Source organism: Dromaius novaehollandiae, chromosome 25 (assembly GCF_036370855.1).
Source record: "Dromaius novaehollandiae isolate bDroNov1 chromosome 25, bDroNov1.hap1, whole genome shotgun sequence".
Lineage (NCBI taxonomy): Eukaryota > Metazoa > Chordata > Aves > Casuariiformes > Dromaiidae > Dromaius > Dromaius novaehollandiae.
The window spans coordinates 2,069,522-2,083,760 of NC_088122.1; the positions used below are offsets into that span (position 1 = coordinate 2,069,522).

The 14,239-nt window shown below is 72.5% G+C and overlaps 3 protein-coding genes across 4 annotated transcripts; 1 reads left to right on the forward strand and 2 right to left on the reverse strand.

The window, feature by feature from the left end:
• The first annotated feature begins 881 nt into the window (after positions 1 to 881).
• Positions 882 to 8,320, forward strand: CRLF1 (cytokine receptor like factor 1). Of its 2 annotated transcripts, none has more exons than XM_064497186.1 (8): positions 882 to 1,074; positions 4,449 to 4,727; positions 5,492 to 5,621; positions 6,242 to 6,411; positions 6,646 to 6,803; positions 6,877 to 7,045; positions 7,260 to 7,442; positions 7,966 to 8,320. In XM_064497186.1, the coding sequence occupies exons 1-8, from the start codon at positions 1,020 to 1,022 to the stop codon at positions 7,980 to 7,982; spliced, it is 1,161 nt and encodes a 386-aa protein (XP_064353256.1). In that variant the 5' UTR covers positions 882 to 1,019; the 3' UTR covers positions 7,983 to 8,320. The 2 variants fall into 2 exon arrangements, with proteins under 2 accessions (XP_064353256.1, XP_064353255.1); XM_064497185.1 differs by having other exon boundaries at positions 7,260 to 7,438.
• On the reverse strand, positions 7,444 to 11,086 carry REX1BD (required for excision 1-B domain containing). Its single transcript, XM_064497189.1, has 5 exons — positions 11,006 to 11,086; positions 10,014 to 10,096; positions 9,423 to 9,627; positions 8,812 to 8,900; positions 7,444 to 8,630 (listed from the first exon to the last, which is right to left on the reverse strand). Exons 1-5 carry the CDS (start codon positions 11,006 to 11,008, stop codon positions 8,558 to 8,560), a joined length of 453 nt encoding a protein of 150 aa, XP_064353259.1. The 5' UTR covers positions 11,009 to 11,086; the 3' UTR covers positions 7,444 to 8,557.
• A 139-nt stretch (positions 11,087 to 11,225) lies between these two features.
• On the reverse strand, positions 11,226 to 13,306 carry UBA52 (ubiquitin A-52 residue ribosomal protein fusion product 1). Its single transcript, XM_064497313.1, has 5 exons — positions 13,188 to 13,306; positions 12,390 to 12,508; positions 12,157 to 12,243; positions 11,905 to 12,007; positions 11,226 to 11,436 (listed from the first exon to the last, which is right to left on the reverse strand). Exons 2-5 carry the CDS (start codon positions 12,490 to 12,492, stop codon positions 11,343 to 11,345), a joined length of 387 nt encoding a protein of 128 aa, XP_064353383.1. The 5' UTR covers positions 12,493 to 12,508; positions 13,188 to 13,306; the 3' UTR covers positions 11,226 to 11,342.
• Between the last annotated feature and the right edge of the window lie 933 nt (positions 13,307 to 14,239).

Here is a 14,239-nt window from a genome sequence, read left to right on the forward strand (position 1 = left end):
GGGTGCCCGGCGCCCCCGTGCCCTGCACCGATGCCCACGGGGAACCCCCCCTCCCCGCACGTGCGGGGCCTGCCCCTCACCCTGGCGTCAGGGCTCCGCAGACCCCCCCCCCCCGGGCAGGGGCTGAGCCTGTCCCGCTCACCCGTGCCCCCCTTCGGGAAAGGCCCCCCCGGCCGCAGCAGCGTCCCCCGGGGTCACCGTGCTCCGAGCGACTCCCTGCCCCGGGCCCCGACGGCGGCGCCGCTCCGCACCGGGGAGACCCATCGCTCCGGCCGCGGCGGGAGAGACGGCGGAGCGGGAGCGGGAGCGGGAGCGGAGCGGGGGGGTCGGCGGGACGCCCGGCAGAGCGGGTGGCAAACGGGCCCGGGGCGGGGGGGCCGAGCTCTGGCCACGGTCCGGCCCCCGACGGCGGGTCCCGTCCGCCCCGGGGGCCCTCGGCTGCCTCCTGCCCTTGCTGCAGCCGCCCCGGAGAAAGCCAGCGCCGGGCACCCGGGCCGGCCCACGGCACCGGGACGCGGCCCCCAGCCCCCCGGCACCGGGCCGCAGCCCCCAGCCCCACGCCGGGCGCCCCAGCGGGCTCCTCGCTGCCTCGGGCCCCCCAAAGCAAGCGGAGCCCAAGGGCGGTGGGAAGCAGAAGGAGGGCGAAGCCGGCGCGGGAGCCGGGCGCGGCGCGGCGGGGGCGGCGTGTGCAGCGCCGAGCACGGCCCGGAGCGGCCCCGGGGGCGCGGGAGCGTCCGGGAAGGCAGCGCATGAGTCACGCGTGGGAAGGCGCCCGCGGGGCGGCTCTTACTCACCTACCGCGGGGCTCGCGGGGGAGCGCGGCGGCGGCCGGTGCCGGGGGGGGCCCGGCCGGTGCCTTTCTGCCCCCCCGGGGGCGGGCCCGGGCGGGCGGGGCGGGGCCAGGGCGGCATTTCGGGCTCGGGCGCGCGGGGCTGCTCAGACTTGCTGGGGCCTCGGCCGGCCGCGTCGGTGCGCTGGGCCGTCGCGGGCCCCGACGGCTGCCGCCGCCCGCCGGGGACATGCTGGCCCTGCTGCTGCTCTGCCTGCGCCTCCTCCGCGCCGAGCCGCTCGCCTGTGAGTACCGGGCGGCTGCGCAAGGTGCCCGCTGCGCCCGTCGGGGCCGGGAGCGGGACCTCGGGGCGGGGGGGGCGGCCGGTTCCCCCCCCCGGTGCCGCCTCTCGTGCGTCGCGGAGCGGGCGGCGGCGGCGGGTCCCGCGGGCGCGGAGGCTCCGCCGGTCCCGGGCGCCGTCGGAGCGGCGAGGGCATCGCGGGAGCGGGGCCGGGAGCGGCCGCCCCCCGGGGCTCGGCTCCTGCGTCCCGCCGCGAACAATAGCGACCCGCTTCCCCCCCCCGCCGCGGCGAGCAGCAGGGCCCCCCCTTTCCCTCCCCCCCCCCGCGGCGAGCGGCAGGGCCCCCCCTTGGTCCCCCCCACGGCGAGGGCCGGGGAACCCCCTTCCTCTCCCCCGCAGAGAACAATAGGCGAATCCCCCCCCCCCGGCGTGAGGAGCAGCAGGGACCCCCCTCCCCTCCCCTCCCCTCCCCGCCCCGGAGAACAATGGGTGCCCCCCCCTCGCGGGGAGCGGCGGATCCCTCCTTCCCCGTCCCGAACAATGCCGCCCCCCTCCCGGAGAACAATGCGGCCTCCTCCCCCCACCCAGGACAATGGACAACCCCCCCCCCCCCCCCCCCCCGTCCTCCATCCGGAGAACAATAGAGAACCCCGTCCGAGAGACACCCCCCCCCTCCGTGCCCGGAACAATGACCCCCCCCTTCCCCCACCAGCCCCACAGAGAGCCCCCTTCCCCCCCCGAGAACAATGGAGACCCCCTTCCCCCCCCCCAGAACAATGGATCCCCCTTTTCCCCATCCGGAACAATAGGGACCACCCTCCCTCCAGGACCCCGTGCCCCCCCCGGACGAGGGCAGCCCCGGGGACGGGGGTCTTCGTGCAGCTCTGCCCTCCGGGGGCTCCGGCCCCGCGGCGGCAAGGCCGGGCTGAGCCACCTGTGAGCTGAGCTTGGGCGGCCTCAGCCCCGGCGGGATCGGGGCTCCGGCGGGATCGGGGCTCCGGCCTCGCCGCAGAGCCGTGAGCGCGAGTCGGGCTCCGTGCTGCCGCTGCCGCCCGCCCGAGGCAGGAGCGGAGGGCGAGAAAATCCCCTCTGCCGCGGCGGGACGCTCGGCTTCCTCGGCGCGGTGGGAATTTCTCGGGGCGACGTTCGCTCCGGCGCGTTTGCTGCGGCCGGCCAAGGCCGGCGGCTCGGCGGCTCCGCGCGAGGGATGCTGCGGCCGGTGCCGTTCCCACGCCGTTCCCACGCCGTTCCCACGCCGTTCCCACGCCGCCGCCGCGCTCGGCCTCCCCAGCCGGAGCCGGAGCCGGAGCCGGAGCCGTCGCGGGCGGGAGGCACCGAGGGCACCGACCGACCGGAGCAGGAATTCCCACCGCCGCCGTGCCAACGCCGCGGCCGGGGAGCGGGAGCAGGCGGGGGGGCAGGGGAAAGAATCCCAAAAAAGCCCGGTGACGGGAGCCTCCGCGTGGAGGCCGCTTCCCGGGCGCCGGGGGGTTAATCCCGCCGGCCCTTGGGGACACTTTGGGACGGCTTCCCGGCGGAGGCTCCCGGGGGCTCGGGCCCGGCCGGCTCGGCCGCGCTGGCGGGAACGTCCGGGCTCTCCTCGCCCCTCCTCGAGCCGAGGGACGGGCACGGGAATGCCGGGCGCGCGGAGGGGACGGAGCGGCGGGGGAGGCTGGCGGCACCGCGTCCGCCCGCGGACCTCGTCGCCTGAGATTTTACGGAGCTTTACGCGCGGTTTGTCCTTCGCAGAGCTCCGGGTTGCACAAACTCCTTTTGTTTCCCCGTTCTGGACTCTTTGGGACTTTCTTTTTTTTTCTTTTAAACCTTTGCAGGTCTTAATAAATCCTTAAGTGATCTCAAATGCTTTTATCGGCGGGTTTTCCTTTGCTTTCCCAGCCGCTTAAAACGCTGATATAAAAATAAAATGAAATCCGGCCATTCGAAAGGAAAGCGCAAACGTTCCTGACACCTTGGAAATGTGGTTTTACTTTATGGCGTTACTTAGCACCTGATCAGCGTTTTTTTTTTTTTAATAGGAAAGTAATAAAACTTCTCGCAGGTATTTTGGTTGCAAGTCGCACATTCCTCCCGCTGCCTGCGTCTCTCCGGCCCGTTCCTCTCCGCTCGGAAAACTTCACACTTTTCCCTTTTAAAACACATGTTCATCGCTGGGTCGGTGCAGAGAGGGGGGAAAGAGGGGAAAAAACGCTGCGAAAGAATCGGCCCCTGCAGCCGCGGCGGTGCCGCGGGGAGGACGGCAGACGGGTCTGTTTTATGGAGCCCGTGTGTGTTTCGAGTGCTGTTTAGATTAAGATTTACTGGAATTAGGGCCCGGCGCGTTGGGTCTTGCGGCGGCTCTCGCGCGGCGCCGGCTCCGGCACTCCGCTCCGGCCGGCTCCCGGGACGCCGCGGGATGGGAGCGGAGCACCCGCCGAGGCCCCGCGGCTCCGCACCGGCTCCGGCCCGCAGCGGCCTTGGCTGGCGGCGTCGGGAAGCCGGAGCGCGGGAAGGGGCGGCGGGAGAGCAGCATCCCCCGGATCGGGCCGTCGCCCGGGCAACGGCGGCTCGGGGCGCCGTGGGAAGCGGGGGCTCCGGCTGCACCGGCCGGGGGGGCGCGTTACCGCCGCGGCACGTGCGGGCGCCGGCGGCCCCTCGATGCCGACGGAGCCGACGAGGATGGCGGGCGGGAGGAAGGAGCCGGGGAGCCCGCGGGGCCGCGCATCGCCCCCGATTCCCTCCCGTCGCTTGATTTTCTGCTTTTTCTGCCCTTTCCCCCCTCTCCCTCCGCGATCGAGTTTCCAGCACGTAACCTCGCGCGCAGTGAAAATAAACTTGTTTTCTTTGCAGCCCCTCGGTGGAGGGATCGCGGCGCCAGGCACGCGGCTATCCCCCCCCCCCCCAAAAAAAAAACCCACATGGGAGCAGAGGCCGAGCCCTGGCGCCGGGGGGGTCCGGCCGCGGGGCGAGCGGGGGTGTCTGGCAGAGCCCGGCAGCACGTGCCGTTTGGGGCAGCGCTGCCGGCGCGGCGGGTTTCAAAGAGGGAAAAAAAGGAAAAAAGGACGTTTCTGCCGTCGCTTTTGAAATGCTTTTGTTGGAAAAATGTAGAAAGCCGCAGCCCAGCCCCCCCCGGCCCTGGAAAGCCACATCGCATCCCAAAAAACGAAACGGAGCCGTGGGGGGTGAAAGCCAGCGCAAAGCACCCGAAATGTTGCAAAGTTCCCGGTTTTGCCCTCCGAGCGGGTGGACAGGGCGGCGCTGGCTCGGGCAGTGGGCGCTGCGGCCGAGCCGGAGGGTTCAGCGCCAGCGCGAGGGGCCGAGCCGTGATTTTTGCTTTTTTTCCCTCTTTTTCTCCCCCCCCTTTTACTTTCCTCGCCGCAGACCCTGCAGTCATTTCCCCCCAGGACCCCACGCTGCTCATCGGCTCCTCGCTCACGGCCACGTGCACGGTGAGCGCCGGCTCGCGCCTCCGCGCCGAGGACCTGTACTGGACGCTGAACGGCCGGCGCCTGCCCGCCGCCTCCTACGCGGCCCTGGGTGCCACCACGCTCAGCGTGGCCCTCGCCCGCCTCAACGGCTCCAAGCAGCAGTCCGGGGACAACCTGGTGTGCCACAGCCGCGACGGCGGCATCCTGGCCGGCTCCTGCCTCTACGTCGGACGTACGTGCGCGGCAGCGGGTGCATGTCCCCGGGCTTGCTGCTGCTTTGGCAGGTTTTGCATTTTTTGCATTTTTGCATTTTTTTTGCGTTTTTGCATCTTTGCATTCTTTTGCATTTTTGCTTTTTTTTTTGCATCTTTGCGTTTTTGCATTTTTGCATCTTTGCGTTTTTGCATTTTTGCATCCTTTTGCATTTTTTTTTTGCATTTTGGCATTTGTGCCTCTTGGCATTTGTGCCTCTTGGCCTTGCAGGCGCCGAGGGCCGGAGCCCCGCGACGCGCCTGGCTCCGGGGTGGGTTTTTTCCAAGGCTCCGAGCAGAACCGCAGCAGGAGTTCGGAGCAGGCGCCGGCGCTGGAGCGGGGCCAGGCGCCAGGATCGGCGCCCCGCTCTCGGCGAAACGTGCCTCGGCCCGGCGAGGCCCCGGGCGCCGGCGCGGCTCCCCGAAGCTCGAGGACTGGCGCTTTCGCCGCACCGCCGCCGCCGCGCCGCGCCGCGCCGCAGGGAGCGTTCCCGGGAACGCCGCCGCCGGAGGCACGCGCCGTGCCGAGCCCGCGCTGGCAACCGGGGAGAAATCGCAGTTGTCGGAATCAATAATCGTAAGATCGTTATCTCGGCTATTTTAAGGACGATCCCAAGGCCCAGGAACACGGAGGCTGAGCCGGGAGCGGAGCTTTCGCTGCTGCTGCTGCCGCCGCCGGGGCGTTTTGGGGCGGGCGGGGGCGGGCGGCGGCGCTTGCAGCCCCGGCGGCTGCTCCCTCTTGCAGTGCCCCCCGAGAAGCCCGTCAACATCTCCTGCTGGTCCAGGAACATGAAGGACCTCACCTGCACGTGGGCGCCGGGCACGGAGGGCGAGACCTTCCTGCACACCAACTACACCCTCAAGTACAAGCTCAGGTACCGCCGCGGCGCGCGGCGTGGGGACGGTGTCGCGTGGCAGATGAACGGGTCGCGGGCCCCGCTCGGGGCGGTTGTTTCCTTCGCGTGAACGTGCGGCGTAAAGGACGCAGAGGCAGCTGTCCGGCGCCCTCCGCTTCCCCGCGGCGGGTTTATCCCGGCCGCGCCGGCGCCCGCGGTGCCGTTGCACGGCTGCTGCTTCGGCCACGGTTCCTGGGTGCCGTTGCATGGCTGGGGTTCCCACGGGATGGCCGGGGTTCCCATGGGATGGCTGGTGGTTCCCGGGTGCTGTTGCACGACTGGGATCCCATGGGGTTCCCACGGTGCCGTTGCACAGCCAGGATTCCCACGGCACAGCCAGGGCTCCCACGGGATGGCCAGTGGTTCCCGGGTGCCGTTGCAGGGCCAGGATCCCATGGGATTCCCATGGTGTCATTGCACGGCCGTGGTCCCCGTGGTGCCATTGCACGGCCGGGTCCCACGGGATTCCCACGGTGCCATTGCACGGCCATGGTCCCCGCGGTGCCATTGCACGGCCGGGTCCCACGGGATTCCCACGGTGCCATTGCACGGCCGTTTCGGCCGCAGGGCCCCGGCGCTCAGGGCGCGCCCGCCCGCAGGTGGTACGGCCGCGACAACACGTGCCAGGAGTACCACACGGCCGGGCCCTACTCCTGCCACATCCCCAAGGACCTGGCGCTCTTCACGCCCTACGAGATCTGGGTGGAGGCGTCCAACAGGCTGGGGGTGGCCGTGTCCGACGTCGTCATGCTGGACATCCTCGACGTGGGTGAGCGCCGGGCGCGGGGACGCCGCGGGGGGGGGGGGGGGGGGCGGGCGGCCAGGCTCGGCGCAGGAAATGGGCGATATGTGAGCAGAATTGCTCCTAATCTAATTAGGAAGCTCCGGCGCGTTTCCCCGCGGCACCGCGGCTCCTTAACCCCCTCGGCCCCGCGGCGGCGGCGGCACTCGCCCTCCCGCCCGCCCGCCCGCCCGCCCGCGCCAGCCGCCGCCGCTCCCGCAGTGACCACGGACCCGCCGGCCGACGTGCACGTGAGCCGCGTGGGGGACCTGGAGGACCAGCTGAGCGTGCGCTGGAGCTCGCCGCCCGCGCTCAAGGACTTCCTCTTCCAAGCCAAGTACCAGATCCAGTACCGCGTGGAGGACAGCTCGGAGTGGAAGGTGCGTCCGGTCGGGTCGGGGGGCTCCCGGCGCCGCCGCCCCGCGCTGCCCGCCGCCCCCCTTCGCCCCGCAGGTGGTGGACGACGTGGGCAACCAGACGTCGTGCCGCCTGGCCGGGCTGCGGCCCGGCACCATCTACTTCGTCCAAGTGCGCTGTAACCCCTTCGGCATCTACGGCTCCAAGCGGGCCGGCATCTGGAGCGACTGGAGCAACCCCACGGCCGCCTCCACCCCCCGCAGCGGTGAGCGCGGGGGCCGCGGCCCCTCCGCCGGCTCCCCCTCCCCGCGCGCGACGTGCCGAGCGGCTGTTCCCCGCTCCGTGCCCGGCACCTGGATTTCTTGCACGGGAGCCAATTCGGAGCTCTGCTCTCCCGGCGGGGAGCCGGCGCGCCTCCCCCCGCCGGCGCGGGGCGGGCCGGGGGGGCCGGGGGGGCGCTGAGCCCGCTGTCCCCGCAGAGCGGGCGGCGGGCGGCTGCGAGCCCAAGGGCGGCGAGCAGAACACGACGCTGCGGCGCGAGCTCAAGCAGTTCTTCGGCTGGGTGAAGAAGCACGCCTACGGCTGCTCCAACCTCAGCATCAAGCTCTACGACCAGTGGCGCGTGTGGCTCCAGAAATCGCACAAAACACGGAACCAGGTAGGTAAGGACCCTTTTCGCACTTGTTTCTCTTCTCCCGGCTCCCGGCGCGGTGGCGGCGCGGGGGGGGGATGCTCGGGACCGGGGTACCACGGAGGGATGCTCGGGACCGGGGTGCCCATGGCGAGGGATGCCCGGGGCCGGGGTACCACGGAGGGATGCTCGGGGCTGGAGCGCCCGCAGGGAGGGATGCTCGGGGATGGGGTGCTCGGGGATGGGGTGCCCATGGGAAGGGATGCTTGGGGCTGGGGTGCCACAGAGGGATGGTCAGGGCTAGGGTGCTGCGGGGGGGGGGATGCTCAGGGTCGGGGCACCCGCGGGGAGGGGATGCTCGGGACCGGGGTGCCACAGAGGGATGCTCGGGGCCGGGGTGCCCATGGGGGGCAGATGCTCAGGGCCAGGGCACCCACACGGGGGATGCTCGGGGCCGGGGTGCGATGCTCGGTTGGGGCACCCACGATGGGGGGGACGCTCGGGACCGGGGCGCCCGGCGGCGGCCTCGACGCAGGGCTGTGCTCTCCTCGCAGGTGCTACCCGGCGATAAGTTGTAGCCCCCGCGGCGCTGAGCGCCGGCAGGACGGCAGGCGGGGGCGGCAGCGGCGCCCGCCCGGGGCCCCCCGCATCCTCGCCGGGGCGGCCGGCAGCCCCGCGCCCGGCCCGGCCCGGCCCAGCCGCCCGCCGGCTCCCGGGGGGGCGGCTGGAGCCGTGGGGGGGCCGCGGCGGGGGTCCGTCCCCGGCGAGCCGCGCGGGCCCGGCCGGCACCGACGGGGTTCGCCCGGTGCCTGCTCTCGGTTTGATTCGAACCAGCCGCGTTTTGGTTACATTGCAGTCAATTAGGAACAGATTTGAGCTTAATGCCAATAAACCTCTCGGAGCCCCCGGGGGCCTGCGTCAGCGGAGCGCGCGGGGACGGGGCCGCGGCGGGCAGCCAAAGGCGCGCGCCGCCGTGCCAGCGCCCGGGGGGGTGCCGGGCCGGGCCGCCCTGCCGCGAGCGCCTTGCCGGGGCGGGGGGGGGGGTTGCACCCAAACCGGGGCCGCGGGGGGCCACGCCAGGGGCCGTGCCCACCCCGTGCCGCGGGCAGCGCCCGGCCCCCCCCGCCATTCCCACGGGGACGCCCGTCACTCGGCTTCTTCCGAATCGTACTTGAGGTCCTGGAGAATTTCGCTGATTGCCTCCATGGTTTTAATTAGCCTAGGGGAGCGGATGGAAACTATAAATAAAGCGCATATGGAGCGTATTAGCCGGGCCGCCTCGCGCTCCCCGCGCTGTTTATGAAACGCTCGGCCCAGGGAGGCGGCCGGGCCCCCGGGGCCCCCCCGTCCCGCGGAGGCGGCCGGAGCTGTGTCCCCCCCCTCCCCGCGTTGGCACCTACCTGTGCTTGAGCTCCCGCACCTCCTGCTCATGGGCGGCCACGCCGGGCTGCTCCTGCGCGCGCTGCCGGGCCAGCTGGAGCCGCGCCGTCTGCGGGGGCGACGGGGGCTGAGCCCGCTGGCGTGGCCGTCCCCATCCTCGTCCCCAGCCCCGTCCCTGTCCCCGTCCCTGTCCCCAGCCCCGTCCCTGTCCCCATCTCCATCATCGTCCTCAGCCCTGTCCCCAGCCCCGTTCCCATCCTTGTCCCCATCCCCATCCTCACCCCGTCCCCAGCCCCATCCTTGTCCCCAGCCCTATCCCCGTCCCCATCCTCATCTTCATCCCCAGCCCCAGCCCCATCCCCGTCCCCAGCCCCATCCTCGTCACCAGCCCTGTCCCTCTCCCCATCCTTGTCCCCGTCCCCATCCTCATCCCCAGCATCATCCCCATCCTTGTCCCCGTCCTCAGCCCCAGCCCCGTCCCCATCCTCTCCCCAGCCCCAGCCCTGTCCCCATCCTCATCCTCGTCCCCATCCTCGTCCCCAGCATCATCCCCATCCTCGTCCTTGTCCCCAGCCCCGTCCCCATCCTCGTCCTCGTCCCCAGCGCCGTCCCCGTCGCCCCCGGCTCTCACCAGCTGCAGCTTCTCCTGCTCGCGCTCCTGGACGCGGGCCAGGTGCTGGGCCAGCTCGGGGCGGCCGTGCTCCTGGCGCAGCCGCCGCTGGAGCTGCAGCACCTCCCGGGAGATGCCGCCGAAGGCCACCGTGACCTCGTGCACCAGCTGCCGGTAGCGCGGGAAGTCGTAGTGGGGCGCGCCGCGCAGGTACGCCCGGTGGCCCCTGCGGACGGGCACGGCCGGTGTCACCATCAGCCGCCACCGAGCCCGGCGCGGCCTCGTTAGCCGCAATCACGGCCGGGCCCGGCAGCTTAACCCCTCGCCCGCGCTGGGCTTTTCAGCTGCATTGGGTTTTTTTTCCCCGTTTTTGGGTCGTTTGCAAGCCCGGGGTCTCGGGAAGTAAATCATCTCCTGTCTGTTGCTAAAATAGGACACAGGTGTCCGGTGCGGCGCGGCCCGTTGCCAGCTGGAGCTCATCAAGCACCAGCCAGGGCAGCTGCCGCCCCCCAGCAGCCTCTTCCCCCCCCGCCCCGCTGCAGAAACGGGGCACGGCGCGGCCGGGGGGGGCACGGGACCCCCCGGGGCTGCGTCCCCGCGGCCGGTACTCACTCCTCGAAGAGCCGGTAGGCCTCCAGGCGCTCGCCCTGCAGGGCGTAGAAGCGCCGCAGCAGCGCCTGCACGGCGTCGTCCGTCTGCGGGAGAGCGGAGGCGGCCGCCGTGGCACCGGCGTGGCGGAGAAATCCCGCGGTCACCGCGGGGTCCGGCCCCGCTCCCGCGCGGGATTTGGCGGCTCGGCCCTGGCTGAGGCTGGTCGCGCCACCGCATCCCGGCCCGTTAACGGCGGCGGGTGCTGCCCCAGCCCCGGGGCCTCAAACCCCCCACCGGAGCCCCGGTCCTGGCCACGGAGGGGTCTGGAGCCGTTCCCATGGGATCCGAGCGGGGCCGGGGCCCAGCCGGACACGGGAGCCGCACTGGCACGCGTGCGCGGTCGGACCGGCACCGGGACCCTCCTCGGGTCGTGCACGCAGGCGGCACCGGCCCCGTCAGCCCCAACCGGCACCGGCACCGGGACCCTCCCCAGCACCAGGAGCAGGGCTGGACCGGTCCGGACCACCCCGGCCAGCCCCAGGACCCCCCCACGGCCCCCCCCCCCCATGCACACGGACTGGAACCGGGGACTGCCTCCAACCCTGTGCACACGGACTGGTACCGGGAACCCCCCTCCCGCGCTGTCCACGCGGATTGGAACCGGGATCCTCCCCCAACCCCTTGCACACGGACCGGAACCGGGGACTGCCTCCAACCCTGGGTACGTGGACCGGAACCGGGACCCCCCACCCCCACCCCGCGCACACGGACCGGTACTGGGCCCCCCCCACCCCGCGCACACGGACCGGTACCGGGACCCCCCAACCCCGCGCACACGGACCGGTACCGGGACCCCCCCGCCCCGTGCACGCGGCCGGGCCCGGTGCCGCCGCACCCCGCGTGGCCCCGCGACGTGCGCCGGGAGCGGCGGGTGCCGGTGCCCGCAGGCCGCCCCGTCCCACCCCGCCGCTCGGCTCAGTCCCGGCCCGGCGGGCGCCCCCGGCCCCGCTCACCATGGCCCGCGGCCCGCTCGGGTCGCAGCGCGGCGGCCGCGGTGCGCGCAGGCCCGGGGCGGCGCGGAGGCGGAGCGCGGCGGCGGCAGCGGCGGAGCGCGGCGGCCCCGCCACCTGCAGGCGCGGCCCGGTATCGCCGGCCCCGGCCCCGCTCCCCCCCGGTGCCCCCCGCCCCGGTACCAGCCCCCGCGGCCGCACACAGCACACGCACACGCGGCCGCACGCACACAGCAAGGCTTTATTGGGAGCCCCGGGCAGGGGGAGGGCGGCCGCGGCGGCCCCGGTGCTCGGCCGGAGCGGCGGCCCCGGAGCAGCGGCACAGCGAGGGCCGGCGCCTCTACTTGACCTTCTTCTTGGGGCGCAGGTTGTTGGTGTGGCCGCACTTCTTCTTGCGGCAGTTGACGGCGCGGGGATGGAGGCGGGCGTAGCACCTGCAAGAGGGAGCGCGTCAAGGGCCGGGCCCCGGCCCCGGCGCCCCAGGCAGCCCAGGGGCAGCGGGGACAGCGTTTCTGGAGGAAGGTGGATAAATCCGAGCGCAGATAATTGTGGTGTGAAGCAGGAGCTTATAGCCGTGTTCCCCACTGAACTGGCAACGGCTGACAGCTCACAAGGGACCTCTGTGTCCCAGAAGCGGAGCCGGTAACGTGACTCGCTTGAGGCGCTTTGGAAACAAGAGCGCAAAGCGACCCCCGGGGCCCCACGCGGCACAGCGGAGCGCGCGGGGGAAGAGGGCACCAAGACGAGGGAGCTCACTGAAGCCTCCGGAGCTGCTCCAGCTCCTCCTCCGGGCGAGTTACGGCAAAGCCGCGCTTGGCCGAGGAGCTGCACGCGACCACCCCCCGCCACGGGGCAGGAACGGGGGCAGGACGCTGCCCCGAGCCCCCACGGCCGGGACCTACTTGCGGCAGATCATCTTGTCGCAGTTGTACTTCTGGGCGAGCTGGCGGAGGGAAGGCTCGATGATGCCCCCGCGCAGGCGCAGCACCAAGTGCAGGGTGGACTCTGCAAGCGAGACGGGCGCCCGCGTGAGCCTCGCTGCAGGCGCCGGCACGGCTGCGCAGCGCCCCGTCCCCAAGCTGCTGCTGGGCCCGGCGCGCCGGGAGGCCTGGATCCAGCCTGAACTTCGTTTGTATAAAAAAAGCGTGAGATACCTTTCTGGATGTTGTAGTCGGAGAGAGTACGTCCATCTTCCAGCTGCTTGCCCGCAAAGATCAGCCGCTGCTGGTCCGGGGGGATGCCTGGAGGGGGGGACAAAAGCGTCAAGCTGGGGCGCCACTCTGGCCCAGTCATCGCACTGGGATTGAGGAGCGAATGGGGAGGGCGTCAGGGCCACGGCAGCGGGACAGCCCGCGAGGCCGCCCCAACCGCTCCCGGCCACCGGTACCTTCCTTCTCCTGGATCTTCGCCTTCACGTTCTCGATGGTGTCGCTGGGCTCCACCTCGAGGGTGATGGTTTTGCCCGTCAGGGTCTTCACGAAGATCTGCATCGTGGCACCGTCTGGCCTGGGGGAGAGCGGCGGCCGCCGTCACCCCGGGAGCGGGGGGGATGGGGGGGGCACAGCCTCCACAGGGGACCCACCACAAGCTCTACAGGCAGGGCCCAGGCATCCGAGCCCCCCCCGCAAAGACCCATGGCACTCCCCCCCTTTTCCTGGGGACCAGGCATCCAAGCCCCCCCTCCCCCTTTCTCCAGGGACCCAGGCATCTAAGGCCCCCCCCTTCCCCAGGGACCCAGGCATCTGAGCCCCCCCCCCCTTTTCCTGGGGACCAGGCATCTGAGCCCCCCCCTTCCCCAGGGACCCAGGCATCCGAGCCCCCCGCCTTTTACCAGGGATCCAGGCGCCCGAGCCCCCCCCCCCCCTTTCCCCGGGGACGAGGCGTCCGAGCCCCCCGCCCTTTTACCAGGGATCCAGGCGCCCGAGCTCCCCCCTCCTTTCCCCGGGGACGAGGCGTCCGAGCCCCCCCCCCTTTTCCCCAAGGACCAGGCGCCTGAGCCCCGCCCCCCCCCAGACCCGAGGGGCCACCGCCCCCCCCTCCTCCGGGGACCCAGGCGTCCGAGGTGCCACCTACCCGCCCCCAGGCCGAGCCCCCGCCCTCCGCAGCCCCACCCCCCTCTCCCGGGCCCCCGCGGCCGGGACCCAGCCCGCCCCCGCGGCCCGGCCGCCCCCCGCGGCCCGCGCACCCCGCCGCCGCGCCGCCTCGCCGCCGAGAAAAGGACCGCCCGGAACCGGAACCCGCCCGCAGTTACGTCACAACCGCGCGCGTCACCGCCCCCCCCACCCGCGCTGCCCGCCGGGCCGCAGTGCGCAGGCGCGAACCCCGCCCCGAAGCCCGGGGCCCTGCCCCATAGCCGCCCCACACCTGCCCCCCAGCCCGGCCCCACACCCCGCATTGACCCCCCCGGCCCGGCCCCACAGCCTGCACTCACCCCCCAGCCCGGCCCCACACCCCGGAGACCTGCCCCAAACATGGCCCTGCCCTACAGCCTGGCCCCCTAGCCCGCACTCGCCCCACAGGCCAGCCCCACAGCCCGGAGACGTGCCCCAAACACTGCCCTGCCCAACGCCCTGCACTCACCCCATAGCCCAGACCCACACCCCACGCTCACCCCACAGCCCTGGCCCCAAACCCCACACCTGCCCCATAGCCCCGGCCCCATCGTCTGGCCCAAAACCCTGCACTCATCCCACAGCCCTGGCCCCAGAGTTTTCACTCACCCCTCAGCCCTGGCCCCATAGCTCTGACCCCAAACCCTGCACTCACCCTACAGCCCTGGCACCCAGCACTACCCTCACCTGTCCCCATGGCCCTGCGGCCTGTCCCTGCACTCACCCCACAGCCCTGGCCCCAAACGCCCCACTTGCCCCACAGCCCGGGCCCAACGCTCATTGCAGAGCCCTGGCCCCACGCTTGCCCCACGGCCCCCTGCCCCACTTGCCCCTGGCCCCAGTTCTCCTCCAACCCCCTCTTCCCCCCCCCGCCGCCATCTCGGCCCCTCGCAAACAGCAGCGAGCGGCAGCAGCGCGGGCCGTTCCCCCCGGGCGCCGCGAGGGTTCAGCGGGGGAGCAGCCGGGCGGTGACGGTACCGGGAAGAGCCGCATGGCTAGCGGGCTCCGTAGGCAGCGGGCGCAGCTATGGCCCTGCCCGCGGGGAGGCCGAGGCGGGACGCGAGGCGGGTGAGTGCCCGAGGGAGAGCGGGCTCAGGGCCCTCGCCGGCGGTGGGAGACGCTGCGG

Excerpts from the sequence above, each read along its gene's own strand:
- CRLF1 (XM_064497185.1), top strand. The coding sequence starts at position 1,020 with ATGCTGGCCCTGCTGCTGCTCTGCCTGCGCCTCCTCCGCGCCGAGCCG. Across the intron at positions 7,046-7,259 it reads CGCCTCCACCCCCCGCAGCG|AGCGGGCGGCGGGCGGCTGC; the intron begins GTGAGCGCGGGG and ends CTGTCCCCGCAG. Across the intron at positions 7,439-7,965 it reads CGCACAAAACACGGAACCAG|GTGCTACCCGGCGATAAGTT; the intron begins GTAGGTAAGGAC and ends CTCTCCTCGCAG.
- UBA52 (XM_064497313.1), bottom strand. The coding sequence starts at position 12,492 with ATGCAGATCTTCGTGAAGACCCTGACGGGCAAAACCATCACCCTCGAG. Across the intron at positions 12,244-12,389 it reads GAAGATCCAGGAGAAGGAAG|GCATCCCCCCGGACCAGCAG; the intron begins GTACCGGTGGCC and ends CCCCCCCTCCAG. Across the intron at positions 11,437-11,904 it reads GACAAGATGATCTGCCGCAA|GTGCTACGCCCGCCTCCATC; the intron begins GTAGGTCCCGGC and ends TCCCTCTTGCAG.
- REX1BD (XM_064497189.1), bottom strand. Across the intron at positions 9,628-10,013 it reads GCCTACCGGCTCTTCGAGGA|GGGCCACCGGGCGTACCTGC; the intron begins GTGAGTACCGGC and ends GCCCGTCCGCAG. Across the intron at positions 8,901-9,422 it reads AGCAGGAGAAGCTGCAGCTG|ACGGCGCGGCTCCAGCTGGC; the intron begins GTGAGAGCCGGG and ends TCGCCCCCGCAG.